The sequence below is a fragment of the Cucurbita pepo genome, chromosome LG13, assembly GCF_002806865.2.
Source record: "Cucurbita pepo subsp. pepo cultivar mu-cu-16 chromosome LG13, ASM280686v2, whole genome shotgun sequence".
NCBI lineage: Eukaryota > Viridiplantae > Streptophyta > Magnoliopsida > Cucurbitales > Cucurbitaceae > Cucurbita > Cucurbita pepo.
Window position 1 is genome coordinate 621,242 of NC_036650.1, and position 25,181 is coordinate 646,422.

Here is a 25,181-nt window from a genome sequence, read left to right on the forward strand (position 1 = left end):
GGGTTCTTTACCCCTGCGGGGATGGAGCAACAAAAGTTGAGAATTCAAAAGAAGGTCATGGCAAGATGAGCTGTTTATCATCACGGTAGGTTAAGTGTCAAGTGGAAGTGCAGGGATCCTACATGACTCGATCAATCAATTCTTCTAGCTTTGCTTGCTTCATCCTCATTAGCTTCATCAATATTCCTTTTACACTCATTTCTCGCAGCCCCTCTAGTCTCTGAAAAAATCAGAACACATTTTTTCTAATGAAAGTCGCTATGAAACAATTTACTCGTGATTCTTCCTAATTATCAGAATCCATGACAATGGCACCTTAACACGATTACAGACAATTGGATACAAAATCTAACCACCAACGCAATCCAGTATGAAAAGAACAGTATTTGAGAAAGTCACTCCTCAAGAATGGCTGTAGGGCGCAACAATTTACCCCGAAAATACCGATTCATCAAGAACACATCTGAAAGCTCTGTCAAGAACATTTCGTCCAATAGATGGCCATGTCTTAAGAACCTGCCTTGCAATGGTAGCAGAACAAGGGTCAGCTAAAGAATAGAGATGGTGAACTGTTGTAAGAACTGCTAACACCACAAAGTGCAAGCCCAAAAAGACGCCTAAAACTGCAGGCATAAAGTTCTGAAATTCTCTTGACGTGAAACCCTATTAGGAAAATCCCAAGGTAACCAGAGTCAATGTCTTCATGGACGCGCCTATTTCAGTATCGAGATCAAAATACTGTATCCTCTCCCTTCCCGCTCATCCAGAACAACAAACTATGGTTATTCAAAATAATAATGATATTAGTTCATGAACATGGAATGGCGGAATAGACAATACAAAAATTAGCCATAAGAGAGTTTACTATATTACCTAATCGGAAAGATCAGAATCAAATGCTGGAATTTGGCGAAAACGAGAGAAGGGGCGCAAGTAGGAAATTTCATTTTTATTTTGCGGTGTTGATCTCTTCCGCCTTGCTGAAAACCCTTTACCAGAAAGAGAAGCAAATAAATATCCCATGTCCATTTCCTTGGCTCCCATACCATCATCCGCAAATCTGCATCATATCAACAATTAGTGAGCTACTATACTGATTGAAGGAAAACGCTCAATTTGAGATAATCCAGTAAAGCAGGAGTCTTAAAGACCTTCTACTCTACAATTCAGTGCAGATAATTGGAAGAGTTGAGCAACTCTTTCACTTTTTTCATAATATTAACCTCTGAATTGCCATGTTCACAGAGACACCAAGAGGAAACAGGTTACCAGTTACCAAGACTCTGAACTACCATCTATTAAAAGCACAGATTCCATGCTCTATAATAACTTAAGAAGAAGATCATTGGGCCATTTTGGGTACTCAAAAGAGTACAACTTAGTGTTCCTGTCATTGAGCTAATCCCAAAATCACAAATGTCTATACTGTTTTATACTTTGGCCACTTATTACCCTCTTGATGAGCCTGATTTAAAATTCGAGTTTTCTTCTTATGAGGAAGAGAATTGATGTACGCTCATTAAGGGTATGGTTATAAATGACTTGTAATTATGTTTGATCTGTAAGTCAAATAGGTTTCGTTCCTGGATGTACATAAACTTAGGGAAATGCCGATACCAGCGACACCATAATGGAGCATCGGAAATTGATGATGTAGCAGGCAAAAATGAATTGACAGTCTTTTCTAAACTTCTATCATCAGTCACCCTCTATCCAACGTTTTCATGTCTCGGTTATACACAATATTGGCATAATAATGTAGTGAATAATTTTTTTAAGAAGAATTAAAAAGGCTTAAAGAAAATGAAGTGAAGTGGGAGGTATACAAACTTAGCTATAATATAATGAAGAAATCAAAACCCAAAAATTAAGCAAAGAAGAACTGTACCGTTCACGGATTGACTTAAAAGCTTCTTTCGTTGCATAAGGCAACCCTGTTTTTGGGTCACGATACCTGCAGCATAAAAGGCAGTAATTACAAGAGAGTAATAATTGCAGAATTGTCAAATTCTTGATACTATACTTCAGTACAGTTCTTAGGAGCAATACCCTGCAGAGTTAAAAGCTTCTTAAGTAGCATAAGGTAACCCTCTTTCTGCCCTGTGTTAAAGCTCCGAGGATTGCACCTCATGCACTTTACTATTTAAAAGAACTATGATATAACCTTTTCTGATCTCTCCAGTTTCCATCATAGCCTAAATTTTAAGGAATTGAACCATGTTGCCTTTAGATTGCGAACAATTGAACCGGTCTAACAAAAAACGTTGTGGTATTTCATGAAGCACTTGAAGGATCATTTTTTTAGATTAAAAGAACATAAGAACAATCATTTAAACTATCTCTCAGGCACACGAGAACAAGAACCAAACATTAGTTGGCAATGAGATCTTACCTCGCAGGCAAACCTGTAATCACACATACGGCTTTCTCTGGATCTAGAAAGAAAAATGGAAGAGAAATATACTTAGGTTCTGAACTTTTTTACAGTGCAAAATAGCATACTAGATAATCTCAATGTTTTTCTTTTTCTTTTCCTGGGATAAGTAACCAATAATTATAAGCATTACAGATGAAACAGATCAAGCAAGATCAGAACCTGCATATTCTTCAAATACAAAGGAAGAGGAAAAGAACTAAAAACTTAATGGAATGAATTTGATACCTTAAAGGCACATTCCAAGGGACAATAGCTCTCGGAAGTAAATCAGATCCATTTTTTTAACTCATTGTTTTAATACTTTAGTAAAGAGGAAATAACAGTTTTTCTCATAAGAAGTCCTACTCTTGAAAATTTGAGAAGTTTCTGAAAGAGAGGAACCGATGGACGAGAGGGCACTTCAATTTAGGGGACAAGGTACTGATAAGAACAAGATCCATTTTCTTTTCCTTTCTAACAGGAAACAAATTTGGAAGACTGAAAGAGATCCTGTAAACACAAGGAAGTAGGACGCTGGCCAAATTTTGCTGAGCTAACAGTGTTTTGGGGATTCATTGTAACAAAAATATGCAATGAAGGCTATTATTTCAAGATTTGTAACAAAACAGTTTTGAGAATTTATAGAAGCATCTGTATTTGTATGAATTAGGAAGTATTTATCTTTCATCGATTATTCCTTTTGTTCTCCTTTTACCTTCCATTAATTATGCACTTTATTTTCCTTTTGTCTCCTTTTGGTGTTTGTATAGTTGAGTATTAGTCTAGGAGATTTCTTGTTCAAGAAAATATTGGGTGGATGATTATGTACAAGTAATTAATTACATGGAACTGATGTGGTTGAAAGCTCTGCCTGAAATGACGATCCTTTACTGAACTCTAGATATGAGCAACCTGCAACAAAATACACCAATATAACTTAATTCCGAACATGGATAAGGTCATTTCTGAAAGAACACAATTTTCAGTCACACTTCAGATGGTACCATTTCTTGACAAATATTGTATCCGTGGACCATTGTACACAGCTTTCTGTACAATTGCTCTCTTTTTGACTTCTTCTTCCCTTGCCAAAACACGCTCCAAATTCCTCAAGTTCATGATTTCTTGAATATGGAAGGTTAAAATATTAATTCAAGAAAAAAAAAGAGAAGATACATTCAAGTATCCACCCAGTGTTGCAACTTACAACAGAAAACGTTAACCATCAGTTTCACCTGTTTGAGCGGCTTCAAGAAGCATGTCTTCCTGACTCATCTTCTTCTCCTCACCTGGATTTTTCCTCTTGATTGGCTGGTGGACACGAAAGAATACAGTCTCACTCATATCTAATACTAAAAACAGTCATTTTGACAAAATTGTTTGATGGAAACACTAGAACAAAATTGAACATTGAAGGAAAAGAAGCAGGAAATGAACTTTTGAGGAAGCAGGAAAGGAACTTTTTGAGAAAGCAGGAAAAAATGTGCGATTAATAATTAGAACCACACAAATAGGACAATGAATTCATTTGATATGGATGTTAAGGCTTGCGTATAGAAGATTTGGATTAGAGGAAAGCAAAGCATCCATCTTCAAGGAAAAAACTAAACATTTAGAAGGCATCTGGAAGTTAGCTAGATGCTAGATTTCTCACTTCTATAAGGTGCATTCCCTTTAATAGTTATTGAAAAATGAAGTTTTTATTAACAAAATTGGTGGACATCTTATTTACCATACTGATTTCTTACTCTCCTGAATACACTGTCAGTTGTCTTATCTCTAAAAAAAAAAAAGATATTCACTTGTACGAAGAGCAGCAGTTCTAGACCTTACGACCTGACATCAAAATAGTAAAACCAGTCCAGTAACTCTTTTAGGAGAATACATTATCCAACCAAAAAAAAAAGTTTTCTTTTTACATACCCAAACACCATTAAAACCAAACAAACAAATGGAGAACCAAATTTTGCGTGTCATAAAATTCAAAGTTACTCCAAAACAAACTAAATAGAACTCAGAAGCTTCTGTCTTAAAATTTTCGTTTTTTTAAAAGTTATTTCTGCAGTTTTTTTTTTTTTTATTTTTTATTTCACCTCATCTCTTAAACACAGAATGGATCTATAGATTCAAATGAATGGTCTGACATAGCACAATAAATGACTACATAATTTATAGGATGACAAATAAGTTTCAAGTAGTTGAAGGATATGTGAACCCAAATAGAAGTTTCCACATCATAATAGCATCACCATATTCAATCAAGAAACTGCCTTCAAGAAAAACCCAAACTACTCTAACAAACAACAGTTTGGTCTACATCCTACAAATGAAAAGTCTCAAGTATTCAGGACTCACCTTCATAGTGGCTTGCAAAGCTGCACGAATAGCATCCCTCTCAGCTTGCCTAACAATAACTGAAGTTCTAGTGGATTTCCTCACCGTTCTCTCAACTTCAGTATCATCTGGAGTATCATGATGTTCAGGAGGCGTAGATTGATCGGTCGATGCTTCATCTTTGGAAGATTTCTCAATTTTAGAAACAACTCTCTTTTTATTCTTGTTCTTAGAAGGTGTCTTTCCGGGAAATATTAATCGCTTTTTCGTTTGTGTTCTAGAAAGAAAAAAAAAAAAAAAAAAAAAAAAAAAANTCAATTTTAAAACAGAAAATACAAATATATCTATATCCAACATCCAAGCACTTCAGAGAAGAGAAAACCTCTCATCTGCTTCATTCTCGGCTTCTTCCTCTGGTTCAGACTCCTGTTCATAAAAAGTAGCCATGTTATGAAAAACAGTTTATGGTTGACCAGAATAAGTCGTGAAAAGGAACTGAAACAGAACTCACATCTTCATTGAAATCACTATCAAATTCATCAGCAACCTCAGGTTCTTCTTCATATTCGTCATCAACCTCATCCTGTAACGAATTTTGAAGATGATACGTTCAGAAAGGATATTTGTTTCATTCAAAATTCACAATTGAGTGAACACATTGCAGCAATCTAACGGAGGACATCCAGACCATGGCGTTGTAATACGGAAATCCAACTGTGTAACTACATCTAAGTGGATGTGTACAGGATCAGTTTCAGTGAAATTTTCAAATTTGAACATTAATCTCGCGTATGAGAAATGATGGAGAAACAGAAGAACACATTGCATAACTATAATCACGATTTTACTAGTAACCCCCGAAAAGCAAATATACGTGATCAATCATATCGTTCCTATAGAAGAAAAAAAAAAAGTTGGATTACATTAAAAATACCTCTTTAAGTGCATCCTGATTCCAAAACAGCTCGTCTTCTTCAAGCTCATCATCAAGCAACTTGGTCATCCTGTAACCAATAAAAACACCCCATTCATAAATACATCAATTCGAAACATCTTGCATCAGTTCGTTGCCAATTCACAATCAAATCCATCTCCAAGGAAAATAATAATAATAATAGAAGATAGGCAAGTAGTCCAGTACCTCTTTCCTCTAGTCAACCGTGAAGAACGATCAAGAAAAACGGAAGCATCCTCTTCTTTCGAGGAATCCATGACCAAAAAAAAAAAAAAAAAACCAACAAAAGTAATGCAGGAAATCGAAGTTGAAGATTTAGAGAAACCACAGCCGGGCACCAATGGCCAAAATGCGAGAGCCGATTACAATAATTCTCTGAGCTCCAGAACTCGAATCGTATAATGATTATAACTTCAATCGATGTGTTTGAACAGTAACGTAACAAAGAAGGGCGGGAAATTTTGCTCGATCCGATTCCAGACCTCCAGTTTCCCTCTAGGTCTTTCCACAAATGACTTGATATATATATATATATATATACACTCACTTTGGCGCATGTGCACGTGTCATCGGAGAAGTTTATCCACTATTTAATAAGTCTAAATTTTAAATGAATGGTAATTGAAATTTCAATTTTATATTTATTACGTCATTTATATGAACATTTTCTAAAATTTACGCATTCCATAAATACAAAAATTAATTTTAAAAATGTTTATAAATAATATTTTAATATGTAAATTTATTTATTTTCTATCCATATTTTCAGAACCAAACCAAATTTTAGAAATAATAATAAAAAAAAAAGTTTTTTTCGATAATTATTATTTTTCTTTTTTAAAATAAAAATATAAAAATATAAAAGACAGCACTATTTACTAGTTCGAGATTCGAATATGGTTTAATTAAATTTAAATTAAAGTTTTGAAAATAAATTAAAATATGAAAAAAAAAACCATAATTCTAAAAATTTAGAAAATACAAACAAAATTTCATAGGAATAAATAATTAAAAAAAAAAAACAATTTGGTCGTTTTCATTTTATCCTTTAAAATCGATATTTTCTAAAGCAACCACAAAAATTATTCATTTTTTAAAGAAAAAAAATGATATAATTAAATAATTATATCATTTTCTTCTTCCTATTTGAAATATGAAGAAAGAAACAGAAGAGAGAGAGAGAGAGAGAGAATATCATTCTTCTACGTGGCACACAACGCTTGCTCAGTTCTTCGGTTTCTCAGAATTTTTTCCCCGGTAGTTGCAGAAATTCGCATTAGAATCAACGAGAATCCCAACAAATATTGAACGATTTGCTTCTTCTCTTGTGTTTCCTATGGATCGTGTTTTGGTGGCTTCGTATCCAATCAATCACTCGATTCGACCTCGCAGTTTTCGAATCGATTACTGTTGGAGCACTGGTTTGACTTTCAGGTTGAGTTTTGTTAAAAAGCGGCAGAAATTGAGCTCAAGGTGGCGATGCCAATCCATGGCCTCGGATTCGGCCGACTCTTCTTCTTCTTCTTCTTCTTTTGCTCCGTCTATAGAATCTGATCCTTCTGATAAAAATTCTGCCAGGTAGGTCAATTCTTGCTTGTGGTAGCTCTGTATCTGGTTGTTGTTGAAGCACTTTGAGGCAACCTCTAGGAAGTGATATAATTGTTCATTTGCGGTGTTTTATGTTGGTTCATATGATGAAATTGTAAAATGGCTGGATAATTTCTCGTGTCTTTTACTTTTTGAGCACTGCTACTTGAAAATGCGCCGACTACTTCGAGTCAGTTTATTTTCGCAAGTTGTCAATTCACTGCGTGGAAGTGTGTGGCGTAATTGTCTAGCAAAGCAGGAAGGGGAAAATGCTCGCACTCTGAGTGAACGCTTGGGCTGGAGTGACTGGTCGTTTGTGTTCTCATGATTTGAAGAATTTGCTTCAAATCAGTATTGCAAATACCATAAGTTCTTATCTTAGGGATTTGCACTGGTATTGGGACCCTTTCTGAGCCCTAAGTATATGTGGAGCTGGGCATGTTCGAGGAATTGTTTCTTAGATGTTGTCACGTTCATGGCAGTAGGAAGTTTGTATTCGTAGTATTATCTCTTCGGTTTTCTTGTTGACAATTAGGAATATTTTATCTGAACGTTAAATTTTAACATAACATGATTTTTATGCAGCTTTTGTATCATAGAGGGACCTGAAACAGTTGAAGGTTTTGCAAAAATGGAACTGCAAGAAATTCAAGAGAACATTCGAAGTCGTCGGAACAAAATTTTCTTGCATATGGAAGAGGTCAGAATTAGTGGACATTTTGCGTGGTAGTATAAACTATTCTCATGAACTGATTGCCTTTATTTGATTATTCATGGATTTGAATTTTGAAGTATTTAGATGTGTCCAAAATTTCAATAGCTTGAAAAAACCTAAGGCGTTCATCTAGGGGGCGGTGCTAGGTATTAGTATTATTGTTTAAACAGCTTGGGTTCTGATTCCTTCATTGTTGTTCTAAAATTCAAAAATTAGTTTCTGTTGAACCTAAACAATCTGAATTTATTGATGCAAAAGGTATACATATTATGTAGGCTGACATTACTTATATAGTTTTAATCCTCCACTAGATTTTGCATTAACCAATTTTCAGTCTTGAATTCTGAGTAGTTAATTCAGTCTTATTACTCTTAGACTGCCTTTCTGTTAATTTTCAGCCAAAAATATCTAAATTGTTTATGTGGGATGTTGTGGATAAAGATAGAGAACATCATCTTGTCAATTGGTCTATTGTTTACAAGTCCAATTAGGAAATGATTTTCTTAATGGCAAACAATTTTTTTCGTACTATCGATGAAATTATTTCTTGTCCCCCAAAAAAAGTGCCAGACAAATTTTGAGGTTTCTTGTTTAGTTTCTGTTTATGGCATGCTGAATACGAGATTATTAAAAACAAGTAGGATTTTAGAACAGTGGAGAGGGAGCGTTTTGAAGTTGGATCAGCCCACTCTTGAACTCTAAAGGCATCTTGAGTCACTTTTTGACTCCAAATGCAATGAGGTGTTAGGTATCTCATCCACTCTAAAAGAGAGAGAGTAAGTTGTGTCTCCCATGTTGTGGACAAGAAAAGTGTTGGTATGCAAGTGCCGTTTGTTGAGTCATGTCAAAGGTTAAGAGAGAAGTGTCATGATGCGATCGAGGATGACGGTGCATCATCTAACACACCAAGAAGATTAGGTAAGATTGTCAAGTTAAGGTGTAAGCAAGAATAGAAGCAATAATGTAAATCAGTTCTATCGTTTTGACAAGCGGCTATAGAGTTAAGTCCGTATAAGTGAAAGATGTATACTCATCAAGCTTGGTGTCAATTGGACATCAGATAGATGCTCCACATTGGTGTATGACTCACCACCTTGATGTGCATGGGTCAAATATGTCTTATATGTACTATAGAGGGGCATGGTATTGCCTCTCTACCACACTCTTGGGCCTCACGGTCTAATTGAGCCACACCATGGCATATGCATATCTCGTGACATGGTGAGTACTATCGGGTAAAAACTTTGGACAAATGTTTTGATGCTCCCCATTTTCATTCTAGTGTTTGAAATCAAAATATGTTGGTTCTCCTTCCCCTTCATATTTTTTTGGAAATGCTCCAATCTTTGTAGGTTCGTCGGCTGAGGATACAGCAGAGAATAAAAAATGCTGAACTTGGAATTTCAAAGGAAGAGCGAGAAAACGAACTACCCAATTTTCCATCATTCATTCCATTTTTACCCCCCCTGGTATGCTTTATTCCCCATCTGTAATTTTTTCGCTAAGCCATATCATCTGAAGTTCTTTCTTTTCAACTACTTGTTGATCACCATATAAACATGCTACTATACTTGCAGACTTCAGCGAATCTGAAGCTCTACTATGTTACATGTTCTTCTCTAATTATTGGCATAGTGCTATTTGGAGGCCTATTAGCACCCACGGTAATCTATTTGCCACCCTATTGTCCTCTGTATACTCCTTTAGTGCCTCTGGATGTTTCTAATGCGATCTTACCTGTTTTATATAAAACACGTTTGATGAGTCATCTTGTCCATTAGGGGCAATAAGCAGTCTGATTACATCATGTAAGTTTCTTTTCAAATTTGGAACGGACTAATGTTTCCTTCATCTTTTCTCTTACATTTAAGCTTGAGCTGAAGCTGGGACTAGGAGGCACATCATATGTAGATTTTATCCGTAGTATGAATCTTCCAATGCAACTAAGGTGAGCTAATACTCTCTCTTAATCAAAGATTAAAATATCCATGTCGATATCGATATTGAAATTTTGATTTTGCAGATATATCGACAAATATTTCTGCAATGAGTTGTCTTTACTTCATATATGTGTCAAAGATATCAGCTAATACTAAATATCGACATCGAACTCTCTGATTCAAAGATGTATCGTTGTATTAACGGATATTTTAATCCTTGCTCTGAATTTTTTGATTTATTTTTTATAAAGGCTCCATTAAAATTTGTTGAGATTCAATTAATATGCATAAATTTGAAATTATTAGTCTGTACAGGGAATGGATATAGCATGTTACAGATTTCTTAGATTATTATGTTAGTTCAGCTGCCATCGTGAATTTCTCATGTTTTCTTTCCAATAAATAAATAAAAAGGAAACTTCCAAAATTGAGTGGATCAACAACCTTCGTAGGATTTTAAACTTTTGGTACTCAAAATTTCTTATAATGATTAATTGTCTGTATTTTCCTTTGGCAAGGGGTTATTTTATGGTTGATTATAAGATTTGATATGCTCTTTGTTGTGTTCTTTCATTACTCAAGACGTTGCAGTTAGAATCTCATACTGAGGATCTTGAGTCCTATTTCTACTTAGTGTATGTGGATTATGCAGTTTGTGTGCAAGTAAACTGCTAAAAAATTTTAATGTTTGTAAGAATTGCCCACTTTGGAATTCAGATCAGTGGCATTAATGTTTAATTGCTTCTCTTCATGCAAGTTTTAAATTCATATGTTCATATGTTTCCTGTGACAAAGTGCAGTCAGGTTGATCCGATCGTGGCATCTTTCTCCGGAGGAGCAGTCGGGGTGATCTCGGCGCTAATGGTTGTTGAAGCAAACAATGTAAAGCAACAGGAGCATAAAAGATGTAAATACTGTCTTGGCACTGGTATGGCTTGAGCACTTGTTTTAGTGCACAAACTAGAGTTCCTAACTTGATTGAAGACATTGTTCATAATTATTTTTGTTGAAGTTTCATTCTCAATCTTCGGGATGTACATTTGTAATTGGACCAGGATACTTGGCCTGCGCTCGCTGCTCAAACACGGGAGCTCTTGTGCTGACCCAGCCAGTATCAACCTTAAGTGGTGGAGATCAGCCCTTGTCGCCACCAAAGACTGAAAGATGCCAAAATTGTTCGGGGTCGGGAAAGGTATGATTTCTTGAACTACTACTTATACTTTCACCATCTTTGAGGTTAGTTACAAGAAGCTGTGAATATAGAAAGAAACCTTGAATGGTGATGGAAATCCATTATCCAACATTTAACCAATAGTTTTAAATATTTGTTCATATAGTAAGTTATTATTGTTTTAATAAAATTTAAAAGACTAAAATATTAGAGTTGAAAGGTTATGGCTAAATTTCATCAGTTCTATACCCAAAAGTTTTGTGGGATTGAGGGACTTTCCACCATTTTATTTAGATCAATGAACATCGTGAAGGAGGGAAAAGGGAGAAGCTAGCTTTCTAACTCCAAATTCTATTTTGTAGGTTATGTGCCCTACATGCCTTTGCACTGGTATGGCAATGGCAAGCGAACACGACCCACGAATAGACCCCTTTGATTAGACTTCGGTTTTGCATAGTCAAATATATATGTGTATGTATGTATATATCTATATATGCATCAGAACTTTGTGTGCGGAGGACTTCACACTCCTTGAAGGGATAGAGAAATGTAATCCCTTACCTTTTTGTACGATGTAACTGTATCCGAGCTATATTTCATGTTGGATTGAGCATTGGTCTGGATGTTATAACTGTACCTTCTAGGGAAATTTCTCAAGTTTTGATTAATGGTTCATTGAATCTAATGCTGAGGCCGATAATTGAACTATATGCATATACAGTTATGGTTGGGATGAAATTTAATTTAGATTTGGATTGGATTGAGTTGCTTTGAGTTAGATTGGGATGCAATAAGGGGGATAAAATGTCAATTTGGGCGTAAATGCCTATCTAGGCTGTATACCGTTAAATCTAGCAGTTTACATCATTTTATACTAGAGATGTCATGATACAAAAATAAGTTACAAGTGAGGTTATCCTTTGGCAAAGAAGTTCAAACAAAAGTTACAAGAACATGGTACTTATGTTAAACGAACACGACTCTCCACAATAGTATGATATTGTCCACTCTGAACATAAGCTCATTGTCCACTCTGAACATAAGCTCTCATTGCTTTGTTTTAGGCTTTCTTAAAAGGCCTCGTACCAATAGAGATAGTATTCTCCCTAAATTAGCCAATATGAAACTTTCATCCAACAACCTATACTCGAGGTTCTTGCCTCAATTAAGCGTTAGAGCTGAAAAGGTCAAACCTAGGTGTGACAAAGAAAGGATGGTCATCGTTGTGCCTGTGCCATAGTGACACGCGATACATTATTGCAAAAAAAAGGATGGTCATAATTTTGAATACACTTAAGTGATTATCATAGTGTCGTCTACGAAAATTCTATGTCAATCAGTCAAGAGAAGACAACGATGCACTCTCGGTACACGAAAGGGTTGTAGACGAGGCATATAGCCTAAGATAATACTAAAGATAACCATTCTACAGATTCATATCAAATTTAGTCTGCATACAACCTAAAAATCCTAGAAATGATGCTTTCACAAATAAAGATCATTAAAGATGATAAAAGTAGCAATAGGATACTTCTACAAATTCACGAATATCATCTTATTCATCAGGAAATTTACATATTTTAAACATTTTTTTACCAATCTTACATTCAATCCCATTGAATTTGGCGGTGAAAATACATCGCTTCGATTTTTCCTTAACCATGGACTTTTTCATTTCATCATGAACTGATTGACTCAATAATTTACTAAGGTCACCTAATGCCCAGGCAAGAGATATATGTGGTCTTCCTTCCTACAAAATAGAGTCCAGAAGTTCATCTTCTTCAATATAAGATGGATAAAGATCGAAAGAAAAAAAGATTAATGCAACTAACCTTGTAAAATTCAGGAAGATTGTGGAGCTTATAAACCTCATTAACAACTTGGATATGTTTTCTGATCTGTAACCAATTAAAAAAAAAAAAAGAATCACTCTTTGTTCATGTAATATTATCAATCTCAACCATGTAAGACTCAGGAAATCATCATAACCTATGTCAAAAGATCTCAAACAAAAATGGCCTGACAAACAAGTTTGTTCTTGAGCTACAATTATAAACAAGTCTTAATTTCAAAACATCACATGAGAGAGTGTCAAGAAAATAACAGAAACATAAGAGTTTAACAAATTATTGTCGCGTGAGGTGTTGACAACTTAATCCTAATTTTCCAATATTTCGTTGTCTAGATAACATGAATGCAAAACACATATACGTTCATGGATGCATATATGTGTGTATGGATTTGATAATGTTGGCCTTAATCTAATTTAGGAAAGCTTCAAAAAAAAAATTCCATACAACAACTGTCTCATCCTACAAGATTCTACATAAAGTTCATTGTCTTATATTCTAATTCAAAACTTCCAGTCCATGCCTCAGCCTCGTAAATCAAACCCGCAAGCGAGGTAAAGAGTTAACTATAATCTAACCTAATTTTGTTGAGTTTTTGGACTAGTTGTACTATGTAATCTAATAGAAACTAATATAAGGGGAAAAGAAACTTTAGCAGAAGTGGATGCTCCCATATGATTGGTCAAAAAATTGAGAATGAAGAAAAATACTTTTACGCCAAAAAAATGCAAAGAAAATGGAAATGGGAATTCATCAAATCTGACGCACCTCCATTAGCCCTCCAGCAATAATTTCCATTGACAAAAAGGTTCGGGAGAGATCATCGTTAACAAAAGTCTCCCACTTACTAAAATCAATCCAATAACTGTTTAAAGGGGAAAAAATCAAAGACATAAGTAGAATACAAAAACAAATTGAAAAGTACTAATCAAACTAAATGGAGAGTTTTAACTTACCGCCTTTGAGACTGAAGCTTCTGGCGAAGCATTGTCACTATTGAGTCGATCTGGTGTACTCGGATTGGCACTGTTCTTGACAAACTTATGTGAAATTCTCTGGCCAATGCTTGCTCAAGCTTGTGGTCATCTTTACATAAAATGTCTAAAGGAATGTCAATATCAACAAGATGGAGAGCAGGCACAAGTTTGGAAAGTTTCTTCAGAAACAACGCCACCTCCTTCCTTGCATTAGTTGGTATATACACTAAGAACATGAAAAATCAAATATTTATAATCGGGCATGGGCATCTATGTGAAAGGTCGTTGTATAACACAGAACAAATGAGAAATAGCAACAATCATTTAGATCTATGCATTTAAGAATGTTTAATCCGTAGATGTTTAGAATCTCTTTTAATGTTTTGATTATGAATCAATAAACTAAAAAGGAATCTACAAACTTATGCCAAAAAAACATGTTTATATTTATTTTTAAACAAGGCATCTACTTTAGCTGCTTTTCCTCATCAAACATGAACATTTAGAGGATTGAGGATACATTGATCACAAAATTTTGTGAAAATGTTGCTATTGACGAAATAAGCGTAGAGAAAGTTTTAATTCAAGATTTAAAAACCTAACAGTAAAAATTTGACATTATCTGACATTTGTAGGTATTGTTGAAACATTATCATAGATATTATTGATTTTCTTAGTTGGTTCCATCATGAAATTCCAAAATTCCACAAGTACAATGAAAGGAAAAATTACAGACGTACTGAAATGCATGCAAGTGATAAGCATTACTACTCATGTTTGAGGTAATAGAGCAAGCTAAGGGAATGAAGTTTAAAGATTGCACAAGGAAGGGTTGAGAGGCAGAAACCAAAATGAAATCAACATATATTTCAACACAAATAATTGTTACACATTGATTCCGATCTATAGTCTAACAATCTACTAGTTAATAATGAATTGATTATCAACCAAAGAAGAGTTCCCTATAAATAGAATCGTAGCTAAGCTTCCACCGAACAGGATGCCAAAAATCAAGAATACAATAGAAAGATGATATACTGGAATCACCTGGGATATAGAGGTGTACGGCATAGTTTCCTTGAACGTGAGGGAAGCTTCGAACCCTAGCCGCCTGACCGATTGGTAAATCATCCAAAGCGGCTGAGCAAGAAATAGTGAAAGAGCTGATGAGCAAAACTACATAGTAAAAAAATGAAAAATGCAAATGTAAGGAGGAAGAAGAGCTTTACAGGTGGAATTTGGAAAGTCGAGAAGCGAAAGAGGCGGCGGAGGCAGAGGTAAAAAACTCTCAGTCTCATCGGAGAGCTGAGGTAGTGAAGCCGAAGCTGATGCTGATGCTGATGAAGGGGAAACTGTATCCACATCTTCATCCGACGAGCTTCCGCCATAAGAAGCCATCAGAGCCTCCATCCTCTGCTCTGTCAACGGCAGCGACGACGGTGGCGCAAGAGAGAATTCGTCGTGAAATAAACGATTTCATATATTCTTATTTGCCCCCAAAAAAACTATTAACAGTATAAAGTAAATAGTTTCAAATATTCGTTTTCCTCCCCAAGTAATTCTACAATTCTCATCTCATTCCCCAATATCTTAATAATTTGTAAAAATGGCACAAGCCCCTTTGGCCCAAATCCAAGGTCTAAAAGGATTAAAATATTCTTGAAGGAGTGCTCAATAAAATTACCTAATAAAATGGATTTTTTTCGACCAAAATAAACGATAAATTACCGAAAATTGAAATAGGAGACAAGGATACGAACAGAGAAGGCTCATAGAGGATGAGTTAGGGCCTAAGATCAGGCCGAAAGACGTAGTCGATGGACAACATGTAAATATTCTTATACTACTCCTTGTTGGTCCAGAGGGACGGAGAAGACTAGGTTAGTCGAAAGATGGTTATCGTGCCCCTGTTTTTTCAGGGTAAGAAGGGGTAGAGAAAATACCTCGAGCCAATGTTCATCTCTGTCTCGTCCCATACATTTCTACTAAAAGGCTATATGAGCCTAACCGATCATCTTATCTTAGACGGGTGGAGAATAGAACCAAACGAACTTAACAATAAAATATGTATGTATAATAAGAATAATGTTTCGCGAAACTAAATTTTAAAATAATTAATTTCTATATAATTTAATCAAAATTTAAAAACATTAGGTTAATTATCATTCAAGAAAATAAGAGGTTAGAAATTCTGTAAAGCCTAGAAAAGTCAATTTATATTTTAAAATAATTGTTTTAATTAATAAATGATTTTAATCTTTAATTTATATTTTATTACATCATTAAAAAAAAAAAAAAAAAAAAAAAAAAAAAAAAAAAAAAAAAAAAAAAAAANAAAAAAAAAAAAAAAAAAAAAAACCTAAAACTTTGGTCAAATATATTTAATAAACTCAATTTGTTCGACTACACTTTGATTTGAGAATAAGGTAACAGATTGACATTTGAAACGAAGAGAAGGAAAGATTCAAACATTTGACCTATTGATTTAGAATACATGCTTTATGTCAGTTAATCTTTTTTTTTTTTCTTTTTTTTATTAACAGTATTGAAGTGAGAGATTAGAATCTCCATATTTTAGTTCAGTCTAGCTATTTTTAAATTCAACCGTGTTGGAGATGAGATATTTGAACCTCCAACCTCTTAATCAAGAGTGCATACTTCATGTCAGCTGACGTTAGAGATGAAAGATTCAAACTTCCAACCTCTTAATCGAAAGTACATACTATATGTCAATTGAGCTATATTCAGGTCGACTCGGGGACACGAGCATCATATCTCAAAAACTCAAAAAATGTAATTAAAATGAAAAGAAAAGGATTCACAAGACCCATATCATATTATTAGTTACAATAAACACGAGGTGAGAAGACACTCTCACACATTAACAAAACAACACCAATTATTTCATTAAAATCCCCAAACAAACAAAACAAAACAAAACAAAACACACAAAAAAGTAAAGAAACTTACATATCTGCCACAGCCGGCAAAGGATTGACCCGAGTACAAGTCAAACGAATCTCCCCATCAGTTCCAGTCAACGGCCGAATATTCCCCATCTTGATCATGGACGCTCCAAACCCATCAAAGAACGCTTCTTGGCTGGCCGCAAACCGGTTCACAATCTCGATGGTGTCGGCGCCGTCGGTGGAGAACAGCACCTGGTCGCTGGTGAGAAGCCCCCGGTTGGCTTGGAGATTCGTGAAATAGTTCTTGTCGAATTCGTCTGGAGTCGTCGGATCCAGGTCGATCCGGTTGTTGTCGCCGCCTGCAGGACATGCCTCGATCAGGGTCTCCCGGTAGGCTGCCTCTAGAGTCGGATCGGGAAGCCCCGACCCGCTAAAGTTGGTTAATCGCCTGCTGAAGAATATGCACCTTGAACGCCCAAACGTGTGCGCTCCTATGTAAACGACAAACGTGAGATATAAAGATTTACGTTCTCTTATATATTACCCGTGTCTATTATTTAGACATAACCCAACCCAAGCTCATAGAAAGTATTGTCCGTTTTGGTCTATTACGTATCTCCGTTAACCTCACAATTTTAAAACGCGTCTATTAGAGAAAAGTTTTCACACCCTTATAATGAATGTTTCTTCGTTTTCCTCTCCAACCGATGTGGGATCTCACAATCCATCCCTCTTGGCACACTATCTAGTGTCTAGTTCTGATACCATTTGTAACAGTTTAAGCTCATCACTAATGGATGTTGTCTGCTTTAACCCGTTACATATCGCGTCTGTCTCATGGTCTTAAAACGTGTCTGTTAGAGAGAGGTTTTCACACATTTCTAATGAATGTTTTATTCCCTTCTCCGACCCATATGTTAAATAGTAACCACTTCCGAAACGAAAGTGGGGTCCATCAAAGAAGACATTGAAAGTATATGTACTAGTCAAAATTAATATCACCTTAAGCCACACGTTTCCGATCTCAAAAAAAAAGAAATCTAATAGTTTGAATTTTCAAACCTCTAATATTATTAAAAAAAAAATTGAAAATAGGTCATGCGAATTGAAATAATGACTATGATTTAAATATATCTCGAACAGTTTATAAGAACATACGATGTGACAGTCATATTAAATAAAAACACGAGCTTATGTATCGAACGTACCCGATAAAGCAACGAGGTCGGTGGAATTGAGACCGACGTTGGCGAATTTGACGGTGAGATTTGCAAGAGGTTCAAAAGGACTGGGAAGGTTGCTTACAGCTCCAGATCTATTTGCTTCTCTACTGTCTCTTCTTCCCAGCTGAACCTCCCACCCTCTTCCTCCAGCCTGCAAAACACATTTCATAAACGAAGTACGAACACGAATGATCGATCGTAAATATCGAGCACGTCACAACTAGAGGTGAATCGAGGCGATAAATAATGTCATTACCAAAACAACAGCTGAATTCGACGCAATAGCTAAGATGTCAGCACACGAGACGAGATTCGGGCATGCATTTTCAACGGCAGTTTTGATATCATTGACGATATTTTCGCCTTGTATCCCTTGGTTTCCCGCTGCGTTTTGTTCACTATCGATGTTGTCTTCAACGGAATCTATTAGTAGAACCGACCCGTCACATCCCTAAACATATCGTAATCTATTAGTTTAAAATTAAAAGTGAACGATCGCGAGAGAAAGAGAGAATTCTTTACATTAACAAAGCAGTCGTGGAAATGGAAGCGAATGAGTTTGGCGCCTGCTCGGGCATCGGTTAGGAGAGCTTGTCTCACGACATCTTCGACAATGGAGGATAAATTCGGGCATCTCGCGTCGTAGAACGTCGGGCTCAGCTGCGCCGTTGTCGGTCCAGCAACGATCAGGGCCGTGGCGACGAGAATATAGGCTAAAGCTTTGGAGAAAGGCATTTCTCTTTGTGAAGAAGGAGAGCCTCAAGCTTGGTTTTATAGAGGGAGTATCCATGTGTGTACATAGGAGGTTGAATTTTGGAAAATTATTTTTTTTTATTTTTTTTATTTTATTATTATTATTATTTTGTTGAATTTAGAATAGTAAAATAAATAAATATCCATGAAAAATAAATTTAAATAAAAGAAAATAAATGTCAATTTACTCTGAATCCTAATTATTAGCTAATTTAAATTAATTAATTTATGTAAAATAATAATAATAGTTCTCTGGAAGAAAAATAAATAAATATATTTTCAATAAATTTAAATATTTGAAAATATATAGATTAAAATTAGAATAAATTCGAAAATAAATAGATGAAAATAGTATATTTTAACCAAAAATAATAATAATAAAATATAAGATCCTTGACCAATAGGGTCTAAGTAATATCTGAATTATATTTTTAATATTTATATTGGAAAAAAAATAACAAAATAATTTTTAATTACTAAATATATTTTAATATTTTGTAAGTCAATATAATAATGCTTGACGTGTTTCTTCTAGAAGAGATTTTTCATATTTTATTAAACGAATTAGAAGAAATTTCAACGTTAAATAAAATAGGGTAACGCGGTTGGTACAATTCTTTATCCATTCACCGCCAATTTTGAAAATTTGTATTTATTCCTCTTAAAATGGTTATTTACTTCAAGATTTTATTTATGACGCAAAAAAAAAAAAGTTTAGAAATTAAATAATTGTATTTAGTGTTATATAAAAAAATGTATTTTCAACAATTTTATTATATTATTTAATTTTAGATAATTAAATTTTGTCAAATAAATAGTTCATTTATTTAATAAATTTTTTGACAAAATAAATTATTATATTAAATGACTAATTATAATAATTTTGTAGATTTCGAAATTTTTTAAAATAAAAAATTTGATTGAGATTGTTACGAAGACTAATAATATTTAGTGTTTGTAACAGATGTTAGTGATGTGACGTGACTTGTGAATGTTGGATATTTATGTTTTATGAAATTTTGATTATTAATGTAACGTGTATGGTGGATTAGTATGATTTTTTAAATAATAAAAAAAAGAACTCGGTGACCCTCCATATACATAGTAGTTGTTACATTAATATCAAACATTAAATGGATGTCCCACGTTTTAGGATAATGTTTGAAAATGATGGAGATTAAATAAAAACGTCTTGTGACGACTTGACTAATTTTGTAGGTAGACTTAAGTCAACTTGGCGGATTTCGATGGTATATATGTACGGTTCACAAATGTGACACTCGAGTAAAGAAGAAGTACATGAATGAACCGAGACCATATTCGAATAAGAACAATCTTGATAAACTAGGGTAACATCAATAGTTCTTAAGGCATCTCTCCGTATTTGACTTGGATTTTGATTTGGAATCGTTATACTTGTTAACTATTAACAATTTAGGTCATAATTCGTTGTTGATTTTGTTTTTGGTCCCTATGATACAAATTTTTAGGGACGGATTACTCCAGCTATTCCAAGAGTCTCCGCTGGTTGAACCCCATCTAGTAGACTCCCTGTTTGACTCGGTCTATAAAAATTATTGTAAGTGGAAATAACGTATCAAGCCCGAAGACATTAAACCCATATTCCACGTGTTCTATTTTTTTGATAGCTCGCATTCAATACTCAATAAAACAAACCCTGATTTTAGTTTCCCTTGCGATGGACCGAGAAGAGAGGATACATGTCAAATACCAACACGGGATCATGTCATCTTAGAGCTATTTTGGATGTACAATTCAATGTTGATGGTAAAATTCTTTCGAGATAGTGTAAGTGATCGAGGGGGTAGTAACTCATATTACGAGCGAAACTTAGCACAGAGCTCCATTGCTATTAACAGGAGGCTTGACGGGTTCTTACGGGCAAAGACATCCCTCATTATATGCATATGGCTAGTATTTCATTTGGGTCGGGTTGGCATACGAACAATTTCGAATGTTATAAGAATAGAACAAAGAGATATAAAGTACCAAAACATCAAATTTACAATGATTTGGAGCAATTGTTTGAAGCCTAACAAAAGGGGAGAGGCGAAGTTCTATGAAGGATGAGATTTGAAGTAAGCCAAGAGGCCAACAAGAGGAGCATTGATATAAGTAGTTGGCTCTGAATGCACAAAATCAACTCGAGAATCTGCATAAGAATCTTTGTTATCAGGCCCTCCGACGACAGCTCCGATCAGCAAATTAGGGTTTGGATTGTTGCTCTCAAAATATGGATGCCCGTTTGAGCATGCAATGCGCTGTGGATGGTCCGCCATGGATGGCAACGACGAGCCACGGTGGTGGATCCTTTGTGGGAACTTGCTGCCATATCCCACCATATATGACATGCCCAATGGGTTGCTTCCTAGTATATAATCCACCTGCATTCATACGTTCCGTTACTTTAGTCTCTAAAATTTCAAATTTACGTCTCTTTGTAAGGTTCTTTGGGGCCAAGTGTCCTGGCACACTATCTGGTGTCTGACTCTGATACCATTTGTAACAGTTCATGTCTACCGCTAGCAGATATTGTCCGCTTTTGCCTGTTACGTATCGTCATCAGTCTCACCGTTTTTAAAACACGTCTACTATGAAAAGGGTTTAGTCCTACTCCGACTAGTGTCTCGCACTGTTCGGTGACTGATTCTGATATCCTTCGTAACATCTCAAACTCACTACTAGCAGATATTGTCTGTTTTGGCCCGTTACGTATCGTCGTTAGCCTCACAGTTTTTAAAACGCGTCTACTAGGGAGAGATTTCCACACCCTTGTAAGGAATGCTCCGTTCCCTCTCCAACCGACGTGGAATCTCACAGTAACCGAACCCTAAACTTTAAAAATGTTTTAACAAATCTCTAAATTTTCAGTTTTATGTTTAACAAGACACTCGGAAGTCCAAAAGTGTTTAATAAATCCACAAACTTTGAAGTTTCCGTTTATTAGGTCTGTTTTTTTAGAAAATGTCTAACAGATCTCTAAATTTTAAATTTTATGTCAAATTTGTTAATAATATATGTGAAATGTTTACAAAATCATCTCGAGTTTTAGATATAAAATTAAAATTTATGTTTTATAGGTTCCTAAACTTTGTTTATAAATTGAATAATTATTAGACAGTTTTTGAAGTTTAGGAACTTATTAACGGCACAAAATGAAAGTAAGTTCATGACCAAATATATAATAATTTGATGATATGTATACCCTATGTTCGGAAGTTCGAGAACTAAACTTGTAATTTAACCTAATAATGAACCGAGCTGTTAAGTTTGTCGTACCTGACCCTTGGCAACTTGAACGAGGCGAGACGAAGAGGCAACAACGTTTCCACAGTAAAGGAGGCGTTTGGATTGATTCAAGTAACGAGAATAAAGAAGAAGAAGAAAAGATAAGGCTGTTGAATGTTGCATATTACTTCCTCCGGGTTTGAATAGAAGCCCACCTAATTCATACCATTAGGGATTGAATCGTTATAAATTTCCGTTTAAGGACTAAATCGTCATTTCAGTTAAAGTATAGGGACTAAAGTGTTATATCATTTTTTAAATTAGATGAAAAAATATGAATTAAAATTAAAAGAATAAAAGATAATAATAATTAAAAAATAATTAATTACCTGGTGAGTAAGAGACTGATACAGAGGGGGATTCAGGCAGAACTGAGCATACGAACTTATCAGCATAATTAATAAAATTGGAATAATTATTTCCGCTCATCACAAACTGCAATAATAAAAAAAATATTCAAACATTTTATCGAAAAAAATATATTTTTAGTCCGTCACGGTTCGTTAATTTCTATTTGGTCCTTAGATTACAAAAAGAAACACTTTCATATGTAGGTCAATTTTGAAAAAATACGAGCATTTCTCATAAAACGGTAAAAACAGATTGACTGTAACTAATATTTTTTTACCTAATCTTCGTACACCTCGAATAGGGTGCCCGAAACACCTCAAAGTAGTTTTCTTCACTAAAAATAAACCTATAGTCATGTTCACGACACCTTACGTCCCAAACCCGCCATGAAATTGACCTGCTTTCTCAGTTGAAAAACACTCCAAAGGTATTTTCGAGCAATTTTCAATAGGGGTACCAATGCCGACTTTTACACTTTCTCAAACGACCCATTGCAACATTAAAAAAAAATTCTTTCTCGTCTTGGTCTCTTACTGTACTATACGAGGATTCTATAAGGTTCTTGATAGCTACATCTCGTCCTCCCTGATCGTCCAAAAATCTTATGAATTAACCGTTCTTTGTACTATTAGAGACGAAGATGAACCCGAAAATACGAACGTGAACGGAATATAATTAAATAAAGTACCCACCTTGGAAATAAGGACATTAATCCCTGCATGTTTGGTGTCCCAACCAAACTCAGCAAAGCTACCATCAGAGTAAGATTGAATACCATTTTTAGTGATATAATTCCAGTAATTTGCAGCCTTTGTTGCCTTGAACAACCATGCAGCTCCCCATATGAGTTCATCCTACGCCCATCAGTTCATCATTTTTGGTTCTAAATGATATCAAATCTAAGAAAAAAACCTCATTTTCCTTACCTCATAGCCACTATAGCTGCAATAAAATGGGCAAACCCATGCCCCGACGCTCTCGTTGTAAGACCCTCGATAAGTATCTGCAAACTCGAAAACCTAAACAAAAATAAACACACCCCGTCTCGTTTGATAACTATTTAGTTTTTAGTTTTGGGTAAATTCTTACCATTCGAGCTCTTTTAAGAAGTCGAGCAGAGTAGCCTCTATCGAGAGACTTGAATACGATGGAGGAGGCAGCGAGAGCAGCGGCAATCTCGGCGGAGACCTCGGAGCCGGGGAACTTCTTGCTAACGGCGTAAGGGGTTCTCGGTGTATCCATATCTTCGGGACGTTCCCAGCAGACATGATCGGCGTAAGGGTCGCCAACTTGAGCGAAGACAAAGCCTGGCACACTTGTGGCCTTGAGTAAGTAGTCAGTGGCCCATCGGATCGAGTCGATGGCGTAGGGAAGGTCGGGACCCATGTCTTTTCCGAACTCCAAAACGCTCCATGAAAGCATGGTGGTGGTGAACGCCATCGGGAAGTTGAACTTCACGTTGTCGCCCGCGTCGTAGTAGCCACCGACCAAGTCAACCTAAAATCATTAACCAATCTCAAAAGTTCAATTTGTAAGATCCTACATCAGTTGGGGAGGACAACAAAATACCCTTTACAAAGATGTGGAAAGGAAAAGCTCAAAGAGAACAGTGGTTGGTTTGAGCCATTACAAATGGTATCTGAGTCAGACACCAGGAGATGTATCAGCGGGTAGGCTGAGCCCTGAAGGGAATGGACACGAGGCAATGTGCTAACGAGGACGCTAGGCCCTGAAGATGGATGGATTGTAAGATCCCACATCGGTTGGGAGGAGAACAAAACACCCTTTATAAGGTATGGAAACCTCTCCCTAGCAAACGCATTTTAAAAACCTTGAGGGGAAGTCCGAAAGGGAAAGCTCAAAAAGGACAATATCTACTAGTGGTGGGCTTGAGCATTACAAATGGTATCAAAGCCGGATAGACATGAGGCGATATGCCAGCGAGGACGCTGGTCCCTAACGGAGTGGATTAATCCCATATCGGTTGGGGAGGAGAACAAAACGCCCTTTATAGAGTGTGGAAACCTCTCCCTAGCATACGCGTTTTAAAAACCTTAAGGGAAAACCCGAAAGAGAAAGCCCAAAAAAGACAATATCTGGTAGCGGGGTGGACTTGAGCCGTTGCACGGTTACCCTAAATACCCTAAAAAGTGAATAAAAGAGAAGCAAAAGAGTGATCTTACCCCAAATTCAAGGCCATCACGAAGAGCTGAATCCTTCCTCCAAGTGACCCTTTGATTAGGGGGCAATTTCCCAGACCTCTGACCTTCAAAGAACAATAGGCTTTTGGTTAAGGCATCTCCATAGTTATGGGAAGCCATAGCTTTAACCATTATAAGAAACACTCCAAAAAGCTTCATAAAAAACCCCATTTTTTAGCTCTTTTTCTTCTCAATGTACCAAAATTCTTATCCTTTGGCAAACCTTTTATAATGCTTATAACAACAATCCCTTAACTTCAAAGGAGAGAGGCCTTTCTTGAAGGTAGGGTTGGATGCTAAGGGGAATGAATTGTCTCTTTTTTGTGCTTTCAAAGCACTTTTCTAAGTTGACAATCCCAAACCCGAGTTTTAATTTAATAAAATCACTCCCGAACATACCCTAAATAACGAGTTGATACCCATAAATTTGTCGGGTTGTATCATTTTTTACCATAAACTTCTAATTTTACGAAATTTGAGCCTAAAC

At 35.6% G+C, this 25,181-nt stretch overlaps 4 protein-coding genes across 6 annotated transcripts; 1 reads left to right on the forward strand and 3 right to left on the reverse strand.

The window, feature by feature from the left end:
* Positions 1-130: 130 nt before the first annotated feature.
* Positions 131-6,193, reverse strand: LOC111808856 (SWR1 complex subunit 2). The gene is made up of 12 exons (XM_023695062.1): positions 5,892-6,193; positions 5,685-5,754; positions 5,262-5,333; positions 5,133-5,176; positions 4,772-5,027; positions 3,652-3,727; positions 3,421-3,540; positions 3,260-3,328; positions 2,393-2,435; positions 1,889-1,954; positions 874-1,060; positions 131-776 (listed from the first exon to the last, which is right to left on the reverse strand). Exons 1-11 carry the CDS (start codon positions 5,960-5,962, stop codon positions 874-876), a joined length of 1,074 nt encoding a protein of 357 aa, XP_023550830.1. The 5' UTR covers positions 5,963-6,193; the 3' UTR covers positions 131-776.
* Positions 6,194-6,860: 667 nt separating this feature from the next.
* Positions 6,861-11,803, forward strand: LOC111809179 (protein ORANGE-GREEN, chloroplastic). Of its 2 annotated transcripts, none has more exons than XM_023695560.1 (8): positions 6,861-7,283; positions 7,878-7,992; positions 9,360-9,476; positions 9,585-9,671; positions 9,879-9,955; positions 10,748-10,875; positions 11,003-11,139; positions 11,481-11,803. In XM_023695560.1, the coding sequence occupies exons 1-8, from the start codon at positions 7,042-7,044 to the stop codon at positions 11,556-11,558; spliced, it is 981 nt and encodes a 326-aa protein (XP_023551328.1). In that variant the 5' UTR covers positions 6,861-7,041; the 3' UTR covers positions 11,559-11,803. The 2 variants fall into 2 exon arrangements, with proteins under 2 accessions (XP_023551328.1, XP_023551329.1); XM_023695561.1 differs by lacking the exon at positions 6,861-7,283 and adding an exon at positions 7,309-7,780.
* Positions 11,804-12,586: 783 nt separating this feature from the next.
* LOC111808237 (U6 snRNA phosphodiesterase) lies at positions 12,587-15,455 on the reverse strand. The gene is made up of 6 exons (XM_023694103.1): positions 15,178-15,455; positions 14,996-15,088; positions 13,928-14,174; positions 13,740-13,836; positions 12,954-13,019; positions 12,587-12,871 (listed from the first exon to the last, which is right to left on the reverse strand). The coding sequence occupies exons 1-6, from the start codon at positions 15,356-15,358 to the stop codon at positions 12,674-12,676; spliced, it is 882 nt and encodes a 293-aa protein (XP_023549871.1). The 5' UTR covers positions 15,359-15,455; the 3' UTR covers positions 12,587-12,673.
* Positions 15,456-16,745: 1,290 nt separating this feature from the next.
* On the reverse strand, positions 16,746-24,835 carry LOC111808352 (peroxidase 2-like). Of its 2 annotated transcripts, XM_023694277.1 has the most exons (8): positions 24,677-24,835; positions 23,583-23,990; positions 23,420-23,512; positions 23,186-23,347; positions 22,472-22,577; positions 22,134-22,297; positions 20,931-21,238; positions 16,746-17,347 (listed from the first exon to the last, which is right to left on the reverse strand). In XM_023694277.1, the coding sequence occupies exons 1-8, from the start codon at positions 24,824-24,826 to the stop codon at positions 16,915-16,917; spliced, it is 1,824 nt and encodes a 607-aa protein (XP_023550045.1). In that variant the 5' UTR covers positions 24,827-24,835; the 3' UTR covers positions 16,746-16,914. The 2 variants fall into 2 exon arrangements, with proteins under 2 accessions (XP_023550045.1, XP_023550046.1); XM_023694278.1 differs by lacking the exons at positions 20,931-21,238; positions 22,134-22,297; positions 22,472-22,577; ... (2 more) ...; positions 23,583-23,990; positions 24,677-24,835 and adding exons at positions 18,066-18,231; positions 18,337-18,531; positions 18,603-18,815 and having other exon boundaries at positions 16,746-17,348.
* Between the last annotated feature and the right edge of the window lie 346 nt (positions 24,836-25,181).

Coding starts and splice junctions, on each gene's coding strand:
- LOC111808856 (XM_023695062.1), bottom strand. CDS start 5,962: ATGGATTCCTCGAAAGAAGAGGATGCTTCCGTTTTTCTTGATCGTTCT. Junction 3,728..4,771: donor CTTTGCAAGCCACTATGAAG/GTGAGTCCTGAA, acceptor CGTGTCCACCAG/CCAATCAAGAGGAAAAATCC. Junction 2,436..3,259: donor TTCAACCACATCAGTTCCAT/GTAATTAATTAC, acceptor TTTTCTTTCTAG/ATCCAGAGAAAGCCGTATGT.
- LOC111809179 (XM_023695560.1), top strand. CDS start 7,042: ATGGATCGTGTTTTGGTGGCTTCGTATCCAATCAATCACTCGATTCGA. Junction 7,284..7,877: donor TCTGATAAAAATTCTGCCAG/GTAGGTCAATTC, acceptor ATTTTTATGCAG/CTTTTGTATCATAGAGGGAC. Junction 9,477..9,584: donor TTCCATTTTTACCCCCCCTG/GTATGCTTTATT, acceptor CTATACTTGCAG/ACTTCAGCGAATCTGAAGCT.
- LOC111808237 (XM_023694103.1), bottom strand. CDS start 15,358: ATGGAGGCTCTGATGGCTTCTTATGGCGGAAGCTCGTCGGATGAAGAT. Junction 13,020..13,739: donor TTGCTGGAGGGCTAATGGAG/GTGCGTCAGATT, acceptor AATTGGTTACAG/ATCAGAAAACATATCCAAGT. Junction 12,872..12,953: donor ATCTTCCTGAATTTTACAAG/GTTAGTTGCATT, acceptor TCTATTTTGTAG/GAAGGAAGACCACATATATC.
- LOC111808352 (XM_023694277.1), bottom strand. CDS start 24,826: ATGGTTAAAGCTATGGCTTCCCATAACTATGGAGATGCCTTAACCAAA. Junction 23,513..23,582: donor TTCTTAAAAGAGCTCGAATG/GTAAGAATTTAC, acceptor ATTTTTGTTTAG/GTTTTCGAGTTTGCAGATAC. Junction 17,348..20,930: donor GTTGGCCTCTTGGCTTACTT/CAAATCTCATCC, acceptor CGTTTACATAGG/AGCGCACACGTTTGGGCGTT.